This window comes from Lytechinus variegatus, chromosome 3, assembly GCF_018143015.1.
Source record: "Lytechinus variegatus isolate NC3 chromosome 3, Lvar_3.0, whole genome shotgun sequence".
NCBI classification, from domain to species: domain Eukaryota; kingdom Metazoa; phylum Echinodermata; class Echinoidea; order Temnopleuroida; family Toxopneustidae; genus Lytechinus; species Lytechinus variegatus.
The window spans coordinates 53185024-53203276 of record NC_054742.1 but is presented as its reverse complement, the minus strand read 5'-3'; the positions used below and the strand labels follow the sequence as shown (position 1 = coordinate 53203276).

The 18253-nt window shown below is 35.4% G+C and overlaps 1 protein-coding gene across 1 annotated transcript in view; it reads left to right on the top strand.

Annotated features, from left to right (window-relative positions):
- The window catches only part of LOC121411351 (colorectal mutant cancer protein-like), a 59745-nt gene that overhangs the window by 19358 nt on the left and 22134 nt on the right, over positions 1 to 18253 (top strand). The window contains exons 2-3 of the mRNA XM_041604025.1: positions 4160 to 4273; positions 9136 to 9278. Coding sequence (XP_041459959.1) covers positions 4160 to 4273; positions 9136 to 9278 — 257 coding nt within the window. The remainder of the gene's footprint in view (positions 1 to 4159; positions 4274 to 9135; positions 9279 to 18253) is intronic.

Genomic DNA, 18253 nt, shown 5'->3' with positions numbered 1-18253 from the left:
TCTTTTACAAAGTCAAAATTTGTGTACCTTTTGTTAGTGCTTTTAAAACTTGACAGTGACTTCCATTATTTTCAACCTTAATCATTCAAATTTTTTTTTTTTTGGGGGGGGTCCACTTACATAGGCCTATACCATTAAAATCATTAAATGTTATTGCACTTCAATTCTGAACCAAAATTATGCTAGACTGTATTATTGTTATTGAAGTCCATGATCAGTGACGGGAAGCCTCTAACGAGGGGTAGTAACTCTGTAGAGTGATATATCAGTCGGAGCTGTGCCGAAATGTGTTGCTTTTCATGACTGTTCGGTTGGTAGTGATAAAGCGCTGTTGATAAATATTTATGCTGGACCAGTGATAATTTCAAAGCCAAGATGAAGGTTGTGTGGGTGATACAGGGGTTGGTAAGATGATAGAATGGGGCAGTAACATTGCACTCTCTTCTACCTTGAGGTTATAAGGTAGATGTATCATCTTTCCTTTGTCTCCCTGAACTCAAAGTGATATTAATAGCCTTTGTCCTCTATTTTTCTCGACTTATAATCTCATTTCGTTTTTGTCATAAACTACTTGAATTTTTTAAAAGAGCAAGATATTTTCTAAGGGAACATGATTACCTTTAAATCACCGATATTTTGAAACAATGTATTTGATAAGTCATTGATACAAATCTGGACCCAAGGTTGGTGTATTTAACTTCTGAAGGTTTCCATGGTGAAGAATAGTGTAGGTTTCCCGGTACACCATGTATCTTTCTCGGCGTATTTCTTGTCTTATATTGTTTCTCTGTAAATTACTCATTTATTTAGCTCTTGTTTTTTCCTTCTCAATTCTACCCGTAAGTCGGTTCCTATTGATTTTATTCTTTAATTCATACTCCCATGAGATGATCTTCTTCTCTTTTCATTGGATAGGCTTATAGCTATCCCTTTCTTTCTCCACTGCACCTTAATTTCCTGTGGTTTCTGCTCCTCAATTCTTAATTCAGTTCAGTCTGCTCATTCCGCAAACTAACCATGACTGATCCATGCAGAGCAAGAAAGACTATCCTATTTTGAATGAGTTGACTATGTCCTGATACTCTCATAGCAGTTTGTCTCTTCTCTACATTTATTAACCTAACTTAACCTTTGAATACCAAAAGTGCTTTTCAATTCCTCTTGAAGATCATGTGTTAATTCCTTTCCAATTATGAGCATCCAATCCCCTCCATCTAAAAGCACCTGCATCACTCCTTTACAGTAATACTTGTCAGTTTGGAGCTAGAAGGGTTTTAACTCAATTCTGTTGAATTGAACTGCCTCCTGATATTCACGTGTAGTCAACATCGTCTCCTATTATTGCCTAGAAAATGGGAAATTTGTATTGTATCAAAATGATATTGTATTCTGTGGGTGAAAACAATGTCACTTAATATTCGATAGTTTAGAGTCAGCCCTGAAAACGAGAAAGTCATCCTTTACAGTCACATTCAATGCGAGCTCATTTTATATTTGCTCCTTGGACAGGAGCAAGGTTGCACTGGAGTATCTGCTTCACTTTCCTGTCAAAAAGGCACTAATTGAAATTTATTAATCTGGTGTTCTGTCTTTCTGGTTCCAGTTTATCGTCATGCTCCTTTATATTGTATGTATCATCTGCATCACTTCTCACTTGCATCCTCTCTTCTTCATATACACCAAAATTTAATCACATGACCACATGCTCCATTCTCAATTACATGCACCTCCCCTCCTGATTTTTCCCCTGCCCCCAGATTGAGCTAACAGTGAAGGACTCCAAGGGGGTATAAAGCAAAAAAAAAAGAGTGCGATAAAGGGGAGAGTGAACTTCTTCAAAATACCCATCTTCTTCATGTTCAAATCCAATTACAGCGTCATTCATCTTTGATTCTTCCCTACTCTAATGGGAAGGTGGAGATTAAACCATGTACTGTAGGCTAGCTAGCCTACAACGTTCAGTTGGTTGGTCGGTCTGCTAAACTTTCAAGGGAGGTAGTATCAGCAGGGCGACAAGGTCCTCCATGAGGTCGTCTACCATGCTAATCACGGCAGCAGACTCACAGGGATTGGCTCCATCAGCCCAGGTTTTCAAATTTGCTCACTTTTTAATTACTTTTCAGGCAAAATTATGATCAGAACATAGTTAAAGTTATGTATGATAAAGGGGTAGTTAGCTGTTTCCCGAGTTTCATCTCTATACTTCAAGCCAGAGTCAACTTCATCTGTTGTTTGTGTTTGTTGTTACTTTTTTTGACAAGTGATATACTATTTTGCTAATTAGCCAGCCAATTCATTAGCAAGGACTTGGTTTTGGGGCTTTGGCTCAGCATATTTCATTGATGAATCTATAGACCATCTCATGTGAAAATGTTCTCAGTACAGAGCCTAAGCTCTGTAACCCAAGATCACATTGCATGATGAAAAGAGAATCACCCCTCTTTGGGTGCGTAGAGTTCCATGGAGTCTCTCAAACCAGGTTATTCGTTGAGAAGTGCTGATCTGAATTCTGGCCGATGATGAACCACCTCTACTCTCATCAATTACCCTTCCAGACACATTGATGAAACCAACATCAAGGATCCATCCAGGCAAACATGCAGGCAATGTACAGCCAAGGATAGAATTCATGTGTGCTTTCATGGGTTTATTGGATTAATTGATGGGACATGACCGCAAGTCCATGATGGCGAGGTGTCCCAGAAATAAGAAGTACAGAAAAAGACACAGGAAACATGGGAAAGACCGGTGCTGATAGAGGACTGTTGAATATCAGATAGGATGCCGTTCATAGGACCAGCCTATATGATCGGTTGTAATTGTAATTGTGATGGACATTGGCTCTCACTGCAATTGACAATAGAATTGTCAATATCAATTAACTATGTTATGTAATGGCCATTTCTCACCTATTGTAATGTTGACACTTAAAGTTAGAGCTATATCGCTCAAGATATATTACATTGGTGTCAGTGAAAAAAAAACATTGATGGTCCTTCCAGAGTGGATGCCTTAAAAGATACAGTAAGATTTTGATCCAATTCATTTAAAACCCTAGACCAAGGCTGAAAGGTTCTTCCTGCTTCATCTTCTAACATTTTCTTACTTCATCAACTATCAATTTAGCCTGGAAGACTTGGTGCAGTGTTATATGGGAGGGTGATGGAGATTCTGCCTAGATTGCAGCTGACATGATCAAATTTTCACAAATAGGGATTGAAGAATCGTTGAAAGGGTTTCAAGATGTATTGCTTTGGCTTCAAGCCGATGGGTAGGGAGGATAGTCAGTGTGCATCTATAAGCAGGGTTGATGATTTATCCACAGAGTATAGAGCAATTTGCCTCAATCTACCAAAATAGCTTCTGTAGGCCTACAAAGACTTTGTATGTTTTTTTTTCCAAGTTGGAAAGGGTTTGGGATCTGACACCTCCACGATAAGTAGCTTCCAAGTCTTTTATAACACTCACTTTGATGTGATTTATCATTTACACTTTGGATGAATAAAAAAAACAATAATAGATAAACAACAGACAGATAAAAAATAGATTATATTGAGAGAGAGGGGGGGGGGGTGAGGCTTATCTGCCCATTCCCAGAAGTCTTTGCAATGAGGGTTATTATCGATAATGTCATCATTGATTCGTTCCTCAATTCTCGGAATACTGTGTACCTGAAAACGTGGAAATTCTATCATCTTGAAAAAGGTCACCCATTTCCTGACATTCTTTCTCATGTGTTGGTATCTGCTGGTCACAATTTTGCTTTATTGGCAAAAGTCAATGGAAATTGATTTTGGAGGTGCAACCTGTAGGCCCACTTCACCCTGTTTTGTTTTCTCCTTTTCTTGGTGTTTGTCTCTATATAAATACTCAAATATATTAGTATACATGTAGCCAATGTAAGCAGGATTGCAATCTTATCATATCTCAATTTCATTAACGGTTTTCATAAAGTTATATATTTCTTGCGTTCACAGCCTTTACTCTTGTCATATTGGATTAAAGATGATATTCATGTTAATGATGTAGCTAGTCTTATTTTCATATGAGTAATTATGTAAAATCTTTGGTTACATACTATAAATGTACGTAAATGAAAAAGATTAAAAGCATATAAATTCTAAACAATAATTTTTTTTCTTTATTCCCTTCTATACAGCTCCATTTGGCAGCCCTGGCATCGTTAAAAGGAGAGATCATTGAGCTGAGTAATAGGTTACAGAAAGTGACGTCAGAGAGAGATTCGTTTGAGAAGAGGCTCACAAAAGCTCAGGTATGCTTGATAGTATCAACTAAATATGAATTAATCACTGTTCTTATGGCAATAAAATTAACTCATTTGTTAATTTCAAAAAGTAGAGAGAAAAAAAAACAGCATTTTCCCCCCAAAATAGCAAAGACTATTTCCAAGTATATTTTATCAAGAAATTTACTGATGAGCAAAAAGAAACTTCCACATTGAAGTATGAAATTTCTGCTGCAATTATTCCTGGCATAATACATAAACATGCCGAAAACACTGCCCTTTCTCTCCCACCAGGATATTTAGCCAGCCCATCATGTTTGATGACAGCAAGTCAAACTTGAATAACAAATGAAATTCATCATAATAGACTTATGTATTATTGAGGTAATCAATAGTCATTTGGGTGTCCTAATTTTCTGCCCCAGAGAAGCTATATGCCCTAGTTAATGATGCATGCATCAGTATTAAATGCAATAGTTGTTGGGTTGTCATGAATTATTTAGTTATAAATGATTTTAAAGAGCTAGATAGTGTATTTCTTTAATGAGATATTGATCACTCACCTGGTGACCCCGTTTTGTTATCTCATTCTTTGTGCCTACCTCATCTCTCAATAAGTAAAGTTCAGATAAGCATGCTAAGAAGCTAATGATCTTGATTGGGAGTATATGTCATGGAGCCCTGACTAGCTACAGGGGTATATCAACCACACTAGCATATTTTTTATATTTTTCATTTTTTTTAAATAAATGGATTCATTGTTTATATTAGTCAGCCCACCTGTGCACTTTAAAGCACCCGTGTAGAGCACCCTATAAATTATTATCATCATCAAAAGAGAGAGTAAGAGAACACAGGGAAATGAAAAATAAAAGATAATGTATGACAAAGCTGTAGCTAAATACTGAATGGCATAATAAGAACAAAAAAAAAACAGAACAATGTAATAAAAGAAGAAACAGAAATGTCCATAAGGAAGGATAGGGAGCAAATGGACAATTTGCTATCATCATAAGATATGAAATTTGTGAAGTGTCAGATCCTTTTTAATCCGATGCTCAAGTTTATCACACTTGTAGGCAGGAATATGGAAAAAAGGGGGTTAACTTAAAAGAATATGGTTAGTTACCATTTTGGAATGGGTAAAAAGGAATGGTAAAGGATGGGGGAGGGGTTGATAAGAAAAAAAGATATCTGAGAAGATAAATGAGGAAGGAAATAATTGAATAAGAAATATGCACAAAATGGAACAAAAAACAAACAAACTAGATTCGAATACTGATTTTAAGACTGAAAACAGAGATGAAATGTGCCTCCTATCAAGCATAGTCATAAAGAGGGGAATGCACTAATTTCTGTCATAGATCAATTTCATATATTGAATAATGAAATATGGATCAGTTTTGATACTTATTCTATTTATCAAATAATCATCCAGGATGATAGAACGGAAATGAGCCCTACTCACCTGAAAGCTCACTTGCGTCATTCAATATTTGAAAGATCTTTCTGTTTACGAGACTAGGAAATGATGGCGATGATAATTGCACCAGCATGCTTTAGGGATATTGATAAATCAATAATGCATATATTTGTCATTTGCACCACCAACTGGCCAGGTCATCGTTATTGATTTTGGTCCTCTGTTCCGCTCTGCGTAGTATGACATTATAGCCTTTCAAAGAATCGAGTCAATACAAATTGAAAATTTTATAGAAATCTACATATACCGGTATATAAAAACAAAGTTTTAAGTCAGAGAAATACATTGTTACCTTCTAAACTGTTTCTATCCAGTTTTGATGAATTGCGGAATCAACTAGTTAGATTTTTTTTCATTTAAGTTTTAATACTGTCTGAGCTATTTTTATTTACCTGTTTTTGAAGAATTATTCCAAGTCTTTATTCTATAAGACCATGATGATGCAAAACCATGAGGGAGGGGGGGGGGGTCGGAGAATAGGCGGTTTCAGACCGCCTCGAAGTTCGCCAGTTCCAGGTATTCTCTGATTGGGAAATTTACCCCGATCAGAAAATACCAGGTATTTTGGTAATGTGAAAGCAAACTACGCGTAATTTCCCTGAAAGAAAATACCCGCTAAATAGTAGGTACTTGGCGAAATTACGAGAACTTTAGTGGGGATTTTTCCAAGGTCGCAGGTATTTTGGCAATGTGAAAGCAAATTACGGGAACTTTTATCCCAGCGTGTCGTTGGGCGCGGCGGCGTGGGTGGCTGCTGGGCTAGAGATTTTGAATCTCGCGCCTTGCCTGCTTATCAGACCACACTGTGCATGCTCGTAACTTCGGGAACTTATCCCGAAGGATGTGTTTCGGGGCGATTTGAATGCAGGAATAATTAACGGGTATTTTTTAACCTTAAAAAGTTCTCGTAATTTAACGGGGATTCTTGTGATCGAGGCGGTTTGAAACCACCTATTGTTGCATCCTCTGATTACATCTCCTACCTGGTATACAAGCAATTAGTCACCTTGTGTATACAAGGTAAAGTCTTGTTCCGGCCATGTTTGCTCGAGGCACCTGTTTCATCATCAAATATTGGAGTGCCCTAGAATGTCTCCCATGAAGCAGTTTGTGTAACGTTTTGTGGTACCATGATGATATTACAGAAGAGATGGTGGTGCAGTGATGCTCATCACAAGATAATGCTAGGATAATTGGATTTTTCCTAGTTCTTCTTAATAGCAAACAAATGTTGCTTATTATTCATTCTGGTCAAACCATATACCTGTATTATCCCTCATCAGGACATATATATTGATACGCATTTACGAATCCCCTTTACTTCATACTTTGCAATAATTTTCTTAATTAGTTGTCCTGTGTATATTTTAAGTAGTGTGATTAACATATTAGGGCTTTGCTTCATAAAATCCAAATATGAAACCTAAAAGCTACAAGCTTCTAATGTAAAGAAATGTGTAAATGCTGCAATTTATTTGTCTGAATTTTCAGCTGGAAATCATAATTGTCTGTACCATATATGAAATAAATTGATGTTCAATTTGTATCCAAAGAATCTTTTTTCAAAATGAAACAGACCTTTGTGCAAAGTGTGTATATAGATAATCTTGTCTTTTCAAAATTAATGTGGCTGGTGCCAACACAATGATTTTCCCTCGATCGGTTATTTAACTGTCTCAATCTGGTGCCGATTTGATGTCGATCAAGAACCAATTGCCTGCTTTTTCTGCCCACTGATCGACTGAGAATCCAAGTGAATTAGTGATGGGAAGAAAACCTAAATGAGTTCATGATGGATTCTCATTTGTAGCCAATTTGAATCAATCGAATTCGTACGGCGAGAAAAAAGGTTTTCAATCGTCATGGCTGCCATTGACAGAACCTGATTGATGAAATTAGTACAGATGAAAAACCATTTATTAACTTTAAATGATTACATTATGTGTCAATTGAATTGAACCAATATTTTATGTATGATAAATTGATATCAGATGTGAGTACTAGTTAACCCTGTTTGTAAAACAGGGCAAGTGTTGTCATATGTCTACTCATTTTCAAATAAACTTCTTTGCCTTAAACACTACATACTACACAGTGATTTTTTTTCACTCAATCTATTTCAAATCCCAATAATCGTGTTTTCACGTTGAATCTTAGAATAATCTTTCGTTCGATTTCTCAAACACCAAAAAGATTTGTATTTCATATCTAGAGCATATCTCATCTATGGATACATTTGGTATTTGATGTATAAGTTTTTATTTACATGATGACTTGCCTGTGTTGGCTATCATTACATATTTGATTTTTTATAGTAAGATTTGTCAATGATCTCTCTCAATCTAATTGTTACCTTTTACAAGAGTTTTTTCCAAGAGGGTATCAGCAGATGAAAGAAATTTTGAAATTTGATAGTACTCAATCATACCATGATATGACAATATTTAAGGAATTGTAGGAAGTATTAAAGACTGGAATTTGATGAGCTAATGGACATTCAGCAGAGTTGTTCTTTAAAAGTTATTAAGAATTATCTTTATTTGTCCTCATGTGACACTTCTTGAAAAAAAAATGGCAAAATGACGAAACAGACAATCATATAGACTATATATTAGCAATCATCGCAATTTTTATTTGAGAATTTTCATTCCAACCCATTCTCAGGCATTGCTGAGATTTTTCAATAATATGCTGGAGCCCTAAGGATTGTTAACAACCCTTGCAGACTGCATTTATTTGGAATTTGATAGGACAGTGAAACCCAGTGGTGCTGAACTCATTGCAATGGGTTGCAATAAAATATTGATAGACTGTACTGGATCAGGTCCATAGAGGAAAATCGGACAACCTTGTTCAGATTGGATGCCATTTGATATTACTCAAGTCATTCTTTGATTTGTGAATCATTTATTGCATCTGTCTAACCCCTCTGATTTTGTTGGAATTACCATTTCTTTTTTAATTGATTCTTTAAAATAATTATTATATCTCTTTAATTAATCTGCTCTATAAGTGGGAACATGGGGTATTTCTTAAAATATAATCAATCTGAAGTGAAAAAATATGCTGTTCCGTTTTAGGAAATTCTGGTAACCTATGATACATTGACAATTTCAGTCATTTATGAAACATTTTGTTATGTATGTATGCATATAACTAAATTAAATATGTCAGCCTATTTCCTTTTTTTCCTTTTTGAGGGGGGGAGGGGGTAAAGTGATTGTTCCATTTATTAATTTTTTTCGCACACTAAACACTGCTTTTTATTGATTATATTCAATGGTTGTATGTGAAGTTACTAAAAATTGAATTACATTGCAGAAATTTGAGGAATAATTTGATAACCTATTGGTGTTATGTCATAATTAGTAGCAATTTAGTTTTACATGATTGTGTCTCATTGCAGTTGGAGAGAGCAAGGTATTTACAAGATAACGATGACAAGTTGGACCAACAGGCAGTACGCTATGAGGAGAGGATTACCGAACTACATAGTGTCATTGCTGAACTTAACAAGAAGATTGATAGATCACATGGAAATACTATCCAGTAAGTCCTTGTCACTTTTAATGATTTTCTTTTTTAGTCCGCAATCAAGGCCTGGGCTCCATAACATGTGGCTTAGCGATTGGACGTTGGGCTGATTTTGAAGGTTGATCATGCATTATTATCAATGGAATTAATTGTAGAAATTATTGATCATGTATTATTATCAATGTAATTAATCACAGAAATCGGCCCCTTAATCAATCAGCAAATGTTATGGGGTCATGATCTTATTCAATTTGTACGTACTCAGGATTTGAATTCAGGTGATAGGGGATATGGTCCGTGACTTACAGACTCGGTATCAGGACTCCAGGACTCTTTCTAGACTTGGCTGGTCTTTGGATGATGATTGTTTTTACTGTATATATTCTGTCATCTCTTGCTTCTGCTGACCTTTTCCTTCCTCTTCCTTCTTGCTTGCCCCCCCCTCCCCCTTTCTCCACTTGCATCTGGAAATGTCTCTACTGTACATCAAATGAAATCAATTTTGAAGAAATCTGTGGAATTTCTTTGATAATATTTGGACACGGTGAAGACAGAATGCAATCAGGTCTGAGGCCTGAATTCATTGACCCCCAAATCTTCTGACAGTCCTTCTGTAGTGGAAGGAGAGGGTTATTGGTCAGGGTCTGGTCAACCTGGCGGCACAAGGACTAGAACTTGTTGTGTCTGGATCCGTTATTGATATGACCTCTGGAGAATTAATCGAGGGTTGATGATGACCCAGTGATGGAAAGCGAAAGTGTTGAAAGAATGAGAGAAAAGTAATGAAGAAAGAGAGGAGAAGAAGAACAAAAAATAGCAATATTTTGAAATAAGAAGAGGAAAGAAGAATAAAGGAAGAGAAAATCATATTCTATTGAATATTAAGAATTTAGATGGTGACCTAGGGTGATACAGTAGTTATAGAAGATTTTCATAAAAGAAAGGAAAGGAGGAGAAAGAGAGGAATAAGGGGGGAAGAGATGATGAGATGCAAAAGAAAGAAAGCAAAGAATGGTAAGAGGAAGGGGGCAGCTGTTAAATGGGGGAATACCATGAGGAAAATGGTTAGAAGAATGCATGAAAACCAGATGTATACTCAATCTACCCCACCCCCAAAGCTATAAAAATAAATTGATTAAAAATGAAAAAAAGTGAAAATAGAAATAGATTCAATGATATTAATAGTGATGATGATAATAAAGGGTTGCATTTAAAAAAAACAATAACATATTATCTTTGACATGTAATTTAGATCAAACATTGCTCAATGTTTCTGAACTTTCTACCTTCAAATATAGATCAACATCTCTGTATGAAAATGTAGTTTTAAAGATTTAGAAAACATACATTTAATGATCTTAGTATAGTTTGTATGATTGTGTTTTATCTACAAAGGATACATTCATTTCTAGGGATCAACTTTTTTCTTAAGTTAAGGCTTTACTCAAAGTGGCTTACTATTTACTTCTACCTCTTATTATCAGGTTATAGTATGTCTTTTCAAGTATCTCAAAATATTTGAGATTTTATTTCCTTGATCTGCAGTCTTTCTGGACAGAATCGTGACTCCCTGCTTATCCCCAATAATGGCTTTATGCTCTTGCCTGGCTCCACTGTATTTATTCTAAAGCATCTCTACAAAGAAGTGAATGATGGTGAACTGAAAGGGTTCAGAATGGAGTTGTGATTGAACTTGATATATAGTCTGGATATTATGATATTAGAATCAAGAATATGATTTCTAATACATTTTGGTCATGATCAAAAACAATCTGTTGATATAGCCTAGTTTCTTTTGAGACACAAGCAATGCAATTTCAAAGTTGATATCCCCTGTTTGATTAAGAGTTTTGTCAATTTCTAGTCAAGAATATTAAATAAACCGACATCCAAAATGTCTATTTATTAGATACAAGAAAAGCACCATCATTTAGCATTTTTGCAAGCATTCACTTATTTCTGATTTAGTGCTAGTTTGAATTTCTTTGAAACTGATCAATTCATAAAATGCCTTTGAAAATAATAACAGTATAGCGTGTTTTATTTCTTATCTATAATTCCTTATCACAACAGGTTTTAGGCCATGCAGATTCATATAATGTATAAATCAACCAAAATGATGACTGATACATTTGGGGGATTATTTAAATTGAAGAGGGGATTTAAGGCACAATGAACCATATTTCATAGATCAGAGAGTAAAATCAGCACCAGAAATCAATGTTTTTCTCTCTTTCCTTCTTTTTTTTCAAATGTCAAATTTCAAGCTACTGATAGTTATTGTTTGATACTCTAAAATTAATGAAATATCAAATTCAAACAAAGATATAAAATATGACAGATGAATCTATCATAAATTATTTTTGCCTGAGAATGGAACAGGTTATTCTTTTTCACCAAGCACTCTCATAAATCATCACTGATGATTTCTTAAAACCTTGTGAGTGAATAAAAACGGTATCTTGATGAAACATCTTCTTCACATTGATATTTCTTCAAGTGAACTTTCAAATATATCGGATTTACCTTGGAAATTCAATCATATCAGATTTAGTATTCAAATATCGAGACTGTACTTGCAATATTTTGTAAACAACAGAAGAGACAACTGCAATCGAAGTGTGCGATATGTCTGGTGTATGATATTCCATATTTTTATGGGGCTGCTCAGTATGTATTTCTAGGTCCTCTGGAATTCCTGAAATTCTTGCATTCTTTGTCATGGAGTAGATTTCATTACCCTGGAAGCAAGGTCGCTCGACGTGGCCAATTTACAAGGATGCAGGGGTCAAGATCTTAAAACGGGGATAATTTGTAAATTGCAGTTGACAGTCAAGTACAGAGCCTTAGTGAGAGTATGATTTTATTTGCACATGTCACCAGTTCTATATTTAGCTTGGTAACAGAACTAGCTCTGTTTACCTTGGAGCTCCATAAATCTTTGTTACAAATATTTTGTTATGTTCCACATAAACAATTTTTGGGGGTATTTTTTTAATGGGGGGGGGGGGGAATGATACATCTTGAAGTTCTAAGATATTTTTCTTTTTATAATTCAGTTATTAATTGAATGGAATAGATTTCTTTCTATTCAAAGTGTATCTTGCAATGCTAAAGCATATTCCTCTTTATGATTCACTGGACTAATTTCAGTTATTGATTTATATTTATTTTAGACATTTTATTGTTTTATTTGTTTGGGTAGGCCTATATACAGTGTAAATGTGAAAGTTAGGGCATGGGCCTACATGTCATTCTTTGATGTGTAGATCAATAACCCCCCCCCCCACAAAAAATATATAAAAAGTAAAAAATAATAATCTGTATGGAAATACTCATCCAAGTCAATGCTTGTGAAACGAAAAATATTAGGTTTACATACTTAACCATGCATGTTTGCTTTGGGATACAAATTACTTTTTTTCATGGGGGGGGGGGCAAAGTTAACAAAAAGGGAGAAGAAAGCCTACTGCTGTTAAGAACCAATTCATATATTTTTTTTTAAATGCAGGGGAGGGGATGGGGAAATTAATCACTTACACTGGGTCACCCAATGTGCCATGTGACTGTAGGAAATCAAGCGACTGATAAACCCCAGACTGACCAGGCCTAAGCCACATGTAGCATGATTGTCAAATATTGAACTAACTCATATTCAATCTATATCTAGTCTGCCAAGCAAATTGACCGTTAAGGATGAGGCAGACAGTATACTCTATAAAGAGAAAACAAATAGATGGCACGAGATCACCATGGCGATGGCCTGATTGATGGCTGTCCATGCCAAGCAATGAGAATGGGATGGAGGGAACTGGACATGACTCTCGTGATAATTTGTAGACAGAGTGCCTCCCCTTCACGCCACGAAATTAGATTCTCTTGCATCACATCGATGAGTCACACCAAATTAGGCAGAAAAAAATCAAGAATTTGAGGTTGTAAAATCAACGCAAAAATGATTACAGTATACGGTGTGACAAATCCTATAAGCGCTGGAGTCACTCAGAGGCTTGCAAATTTTCCCCGATGCAATTAAGGGCTACAACCAATTTCTGTAAAGTTTACTGATGGAGACGGTTACAGAAGCGTGAAATACTGTGCAACCGGGCGGATGTAAAACCCTCATTAGTTGCTGTGTGAGACTTTTTTTGGAGGGATTATGATTGCTCTTTGGAGTGTTCTGAACTGATTTCTGAAGTGATTCAAATTGTTTTGCTGATGAAGACAACTCAATGCATGCGTATGTGTGGCTTTGAATTTATATAGAATAGTTAAATCGAAGTGCAATGGTAAAAGAATCAAGTAAAACATGTTAATATTGATCATGTACTACAACAAAATTGTTAATTTATGTGATTAATGCTTGGATGGAAATATTTGTGTGTGTGTGTTTTTGTGGTCTTTATATACTATATTAGTGGGTTTGGTAGACCAAGGAAAACCCTTTCAAACAATAATTGTTAGGGGGCAAAGAGTGGTCTTCAGATTACAAGCATTGAGTTTAGCCTTATTCCATCAACCTTCAGATGATCAAGAGCATTCCTTAAGTGTTGGATCAAGTGGAGTGTTTATCTATCCCCCCTCCCCTTCTACCATACACCCACCAACAAACACACACATGCCACCATACACCAACATTTCCCTTGTCCCTACCTCCATTTCTGTCTTTCTTTTCTTCCCATCACACAAATGCGGGAATACATTTCATATAGCATGTTGTAAGAATTTGGAAGAATTTTGAATTAAACTTCTTCCACATCTACCTTAGATGAGAGTGGATTCATCCTCCGCCCCGTTTACCATTTCACCCCATGTTATATTTTTGGAGGGTAAAAGGGGGAGGTGCTTTATCTTTTAATCTAAAACAAGATGGAGTCAGACTCTCATACATTCAACAATCTAGTAATGAATCTGAAAAGGACATGTGTATGAGGTTACATCTGCCATTTCTCAAGCTGTCTCGTACAACTTTGATGCGCACCAAAATGATGGATGGAAGAGGTGATTTACGAGAACGCCGATGCCGCCCAAACGATCAGACAGAATACTTCTTCGAAGCACAGGGTGGGGGTGAGAGGGCCTCGGGGGTTGCATGCCTGGAATAGCTTGCAGCATCGGAAGGGTTTGGTCTGGATGGTTGGTCTTGCTTTTACAGATGTGGTGTTTGTTGGTACGGGTTGTTGACCAGTGCAAGCTCTAATTCATTGGAGATAAACATTTACAGACAGTTGAAGGGGCAGCTAGAAGTTGTTGATGGAAAGGGGGATTTGATAAGGAGAAGAGCTGAATTCGGCTGTCAGCAGCACAGCAACTCAACCAAAGAATAGCTTTCATTTGAAATTAACCAGTTTTGTTCGCGTACAAAGTAGATAATTTGCTTTTGGTTGTGTCCTGGGCAAATATTTTAGGATTAATTCACATTTTGTTGAAATTTGTCCATTGGTTAAAGCATGTATTATGTGTGCTTTAACCATTTAAAAAAACAGTTATTGGTCATCATTTGATTAATCTATGATATAGTAACTAAATGATGACCCGTAAATTTACTTACAAACAAACTTATTTTACTACTGAAATTCAACTTCAAGGAGCATTTTGTATCGCTGCAATGACAAATGTGTTGAATTTTGTTTTGCTGATGTGTTACTATTAAATAAATTCATGAGTTGCCTTGGAGTAGTCTTTGATTTCTTGAAGGATCAATGGTGGATTTTCATGTTCAATAGTTCTTGCCCCCCCCCCCCTTTCTTCTATTGTACCTCATCATGAAATAGATGGTTTAGTTAAAACCAGCTGTGATCTTTATGGGATGGGTATCTCATTACGTTCATGCTGCAGCTAATGTCTGACCGTTGTCCCCTCTTCATGTCAACATTTTGCTTGGTGTAATGGAGATCCCTAGCAGAGGAAGATAGGATCATGAAGATTGCATGCCAGGGATACCAGATAATAGTGTGGACACATCAGGGCTAGTATATCATGAATAGGAAAGTTATTTTTAACGAAGTTGCACTTAATTTCTTATTGTGCTTAGGCCGGAATATTTTTGGGTGGTATGAAAAATAGGTTATCAATCAAATGTTGAATACTGTATGAACATTTTTACCTGAGGATGACCTTAAAATGTACATGGGGGTCAAATTTAAATATTTGTGAAACAATCTTTCCAATGGCTACACAGTTCATTCTATAATTTCTAAGATTTCTAACATGACCCAACAACTAATAAACCCTGACTTCCTAAAACCCAAATCCCATGTATTGCCCTCTTCTTATTTTGGAATACTTTATGTGAGTTAAGATTCTGTAGAGCAAGCGATTTGGCAATAGGAAGTTGGTTTTGGAAGTTAGAAGTTAGGCCTATAACTTTTCTTTTGCAGGCAATGGGTGTGGAGCATTTCAGATTGTCTTTGTTATACCATTCATGTGTGAACAATAATTTATTCGCATTATTTTTTATTGTCTAAAAAAAAATACTTCTAACCAAAAAATAAGGGAAATGTCTTCAGACATCTCTTCATGCTAATGGCTGAGAACACCTTGTGTCCATCCCCATTCTTCAAAGACCATGGTATATGAACACAACAATCTTCTTCATCTTGATGCAATTTCATTGACTTGAATTAAGAATTTCAATGAACTCTTGTCTGATACCTGGAAATCTATCCTATTACCCTCACGCTGGTGGTCATAGATCACTATAGATAGTAAAGATCATCTTCATAAGCCACTTGATGAATGCTCTTAATGTAAATGCACTTTAGATGATACTCAGTCCCAATTCTCACTCTACTAGATTGATCCTAGCTAGATCAATCCAACAATCAATATGAATTCATGAGACCGATCCAGCAAACTACCTCTAGATGTTGGTTCCTACTGTAAACTTGTCATATAAAGTTCCTTCTTTACATAGATGCTAGAGCAGAGTATTAGCACTTTTTTACTGTAATCATGATTTTTGGCAATTCACTGATCAAATGTAAGCATGAAATCATTAAGCCTGTAGAGATTTAAAAAAATACAGGGAGGTAATAAACTATGTGTTCTGTACACTTTATATAATCTGTCATCTTTTTCATGATTTATACCTTTTCATGCAAGGTTTAAATATACATTTTAACAGCTCATGCTTTGTACAGTAAAATGATGCATACCGTCCTGCATCACTTTAATGTACCTTGCATATATTCCATCAATGCATTAAAATACTTGAAACTATTGCATGCAGTTAAAAGCCACCAAATAGGCATATTTTGTGAAACAAAATAAAATATGCATTATATCTCAGATAGTTTTATCCTGGTAATGTCCTTATTGCCATCAAATAAGGAATGACAATTACTTTGTAAACGTTGCTGGAGGTAAACATCACTCAAAGACATCTTAGATCAAAGTGAATTTCAAAATTCAAAATTTTGACAATTCTGGTCAAAAAGTATACTTTAAAATTAAAATCAAGTGACTAATCATTTCCTATATGAAATGTCATACAGCAAATTACCATTTCACTAAAATGACAAACCTATCATGTTTACGAAATGTAGTTAACTTACAGTTGTAATGCTTCCCAGGGTATTTCAAAATGGCACACAAATAATTGATTTCTGATGGAGCATATATCATCAGCAATGTTTTAAAGCTCCCAGTTGTGTCATTAATAATTTAAATCTGCTTTGATATGATCAAGAGTTTGTTGCATGTGTAAGAAAGGCATGACATGAATTATGATCAGATGCTATTTTTTCTAAGATGGCTATTTTCAGATACATCAATCTGAGATGCATGATGATTGTCAGATCTCAACTGATGTAGTGTCAACATGTTTCATTGATTTGTGATAAACATATAGGGCCTTTAGGTTCATCATTTAAATCCTATGTATACTCTCCCTCACACTACATTTATTTAAGAGCTTGAACCTAGGTCAATGTTAAGAGCAAACACAGCAATTGGTGTTAGGAATTGAAACCTTTTCAGATTGCTATGGGTATTTATGGAGCAAGAAGGTGTTGAAATATTTCAAATTCTCACTTTGATCATCAAAATTTATGAAATAATATCTGGAGGGATAGAGGTGTTAAAGCTCAAGAACTTGGGTGTCAAAAGGGGCAATAAAGTTGTTTTCCAAGTTTTATTCCATATTTTCATCAAGGTTTTAACTTTAATGAGGGAATCCAATGGCCTAGCTGCAAGGGTTTTATTTTACCCCCTCCAAGGGGTCAAAACTAAAAAACCCTAACCTGGTCAGTTTTGTCACTTTCATGAAAAAGCACAAAATATTATTGGATTGGCTTTGACACAATCTTCTTTGATTCCAAGAATTACCTTTTGTCAAGCTGCTCAAACTTTTTCCTCATTTGTAAATACATGTATTTATTTCAGTTTTTTTTGTCTTGATTAGTGAAAGAAAGTGTGATAACAATAAGCAGTATTGCACATGATATGTGCCTAATTAAAACTGTTTTCTTGAATAGATATGATTGATAATAAAATAGTGAATAAATTGATTTATCTTGTGTATCATTAATTACTTTAGAAGCCAACTGTTAACTTAAAAGGAAGTTCACCCTGAAGAAAACTTTGTTGCAAAAATAGCAGAAAAAATAGTAAAAATATTAGTGAAGGTTTGAGGAAAATCCGTTAAAGAGTAAGAAAGTTATTAGAGTTCAAAGTTTTGCATTTGTGACGTCATAAACGAGCAGCTGCCCCATGTGTTATGTAATATACAATGCATGAATTTCAAATTTGCATGGTTCCTGATGACTTAATTTTCTTTTCTATTCATGATCGTTGTGAAATGATTTGTCTATTGATATACAAAAGGTACAGCGAAAACCATTATCAATTTTCTGAGAAAATGACATTTCATTGATTTTTTACCATTTGCTATGTAGGAATGCTGCTCGCATATGACGTCACAAATCAAATAATTGAAATTCTAATAACATTTTAATTATTTGATGAATTTTTCTCAAACCTTCGGCTAT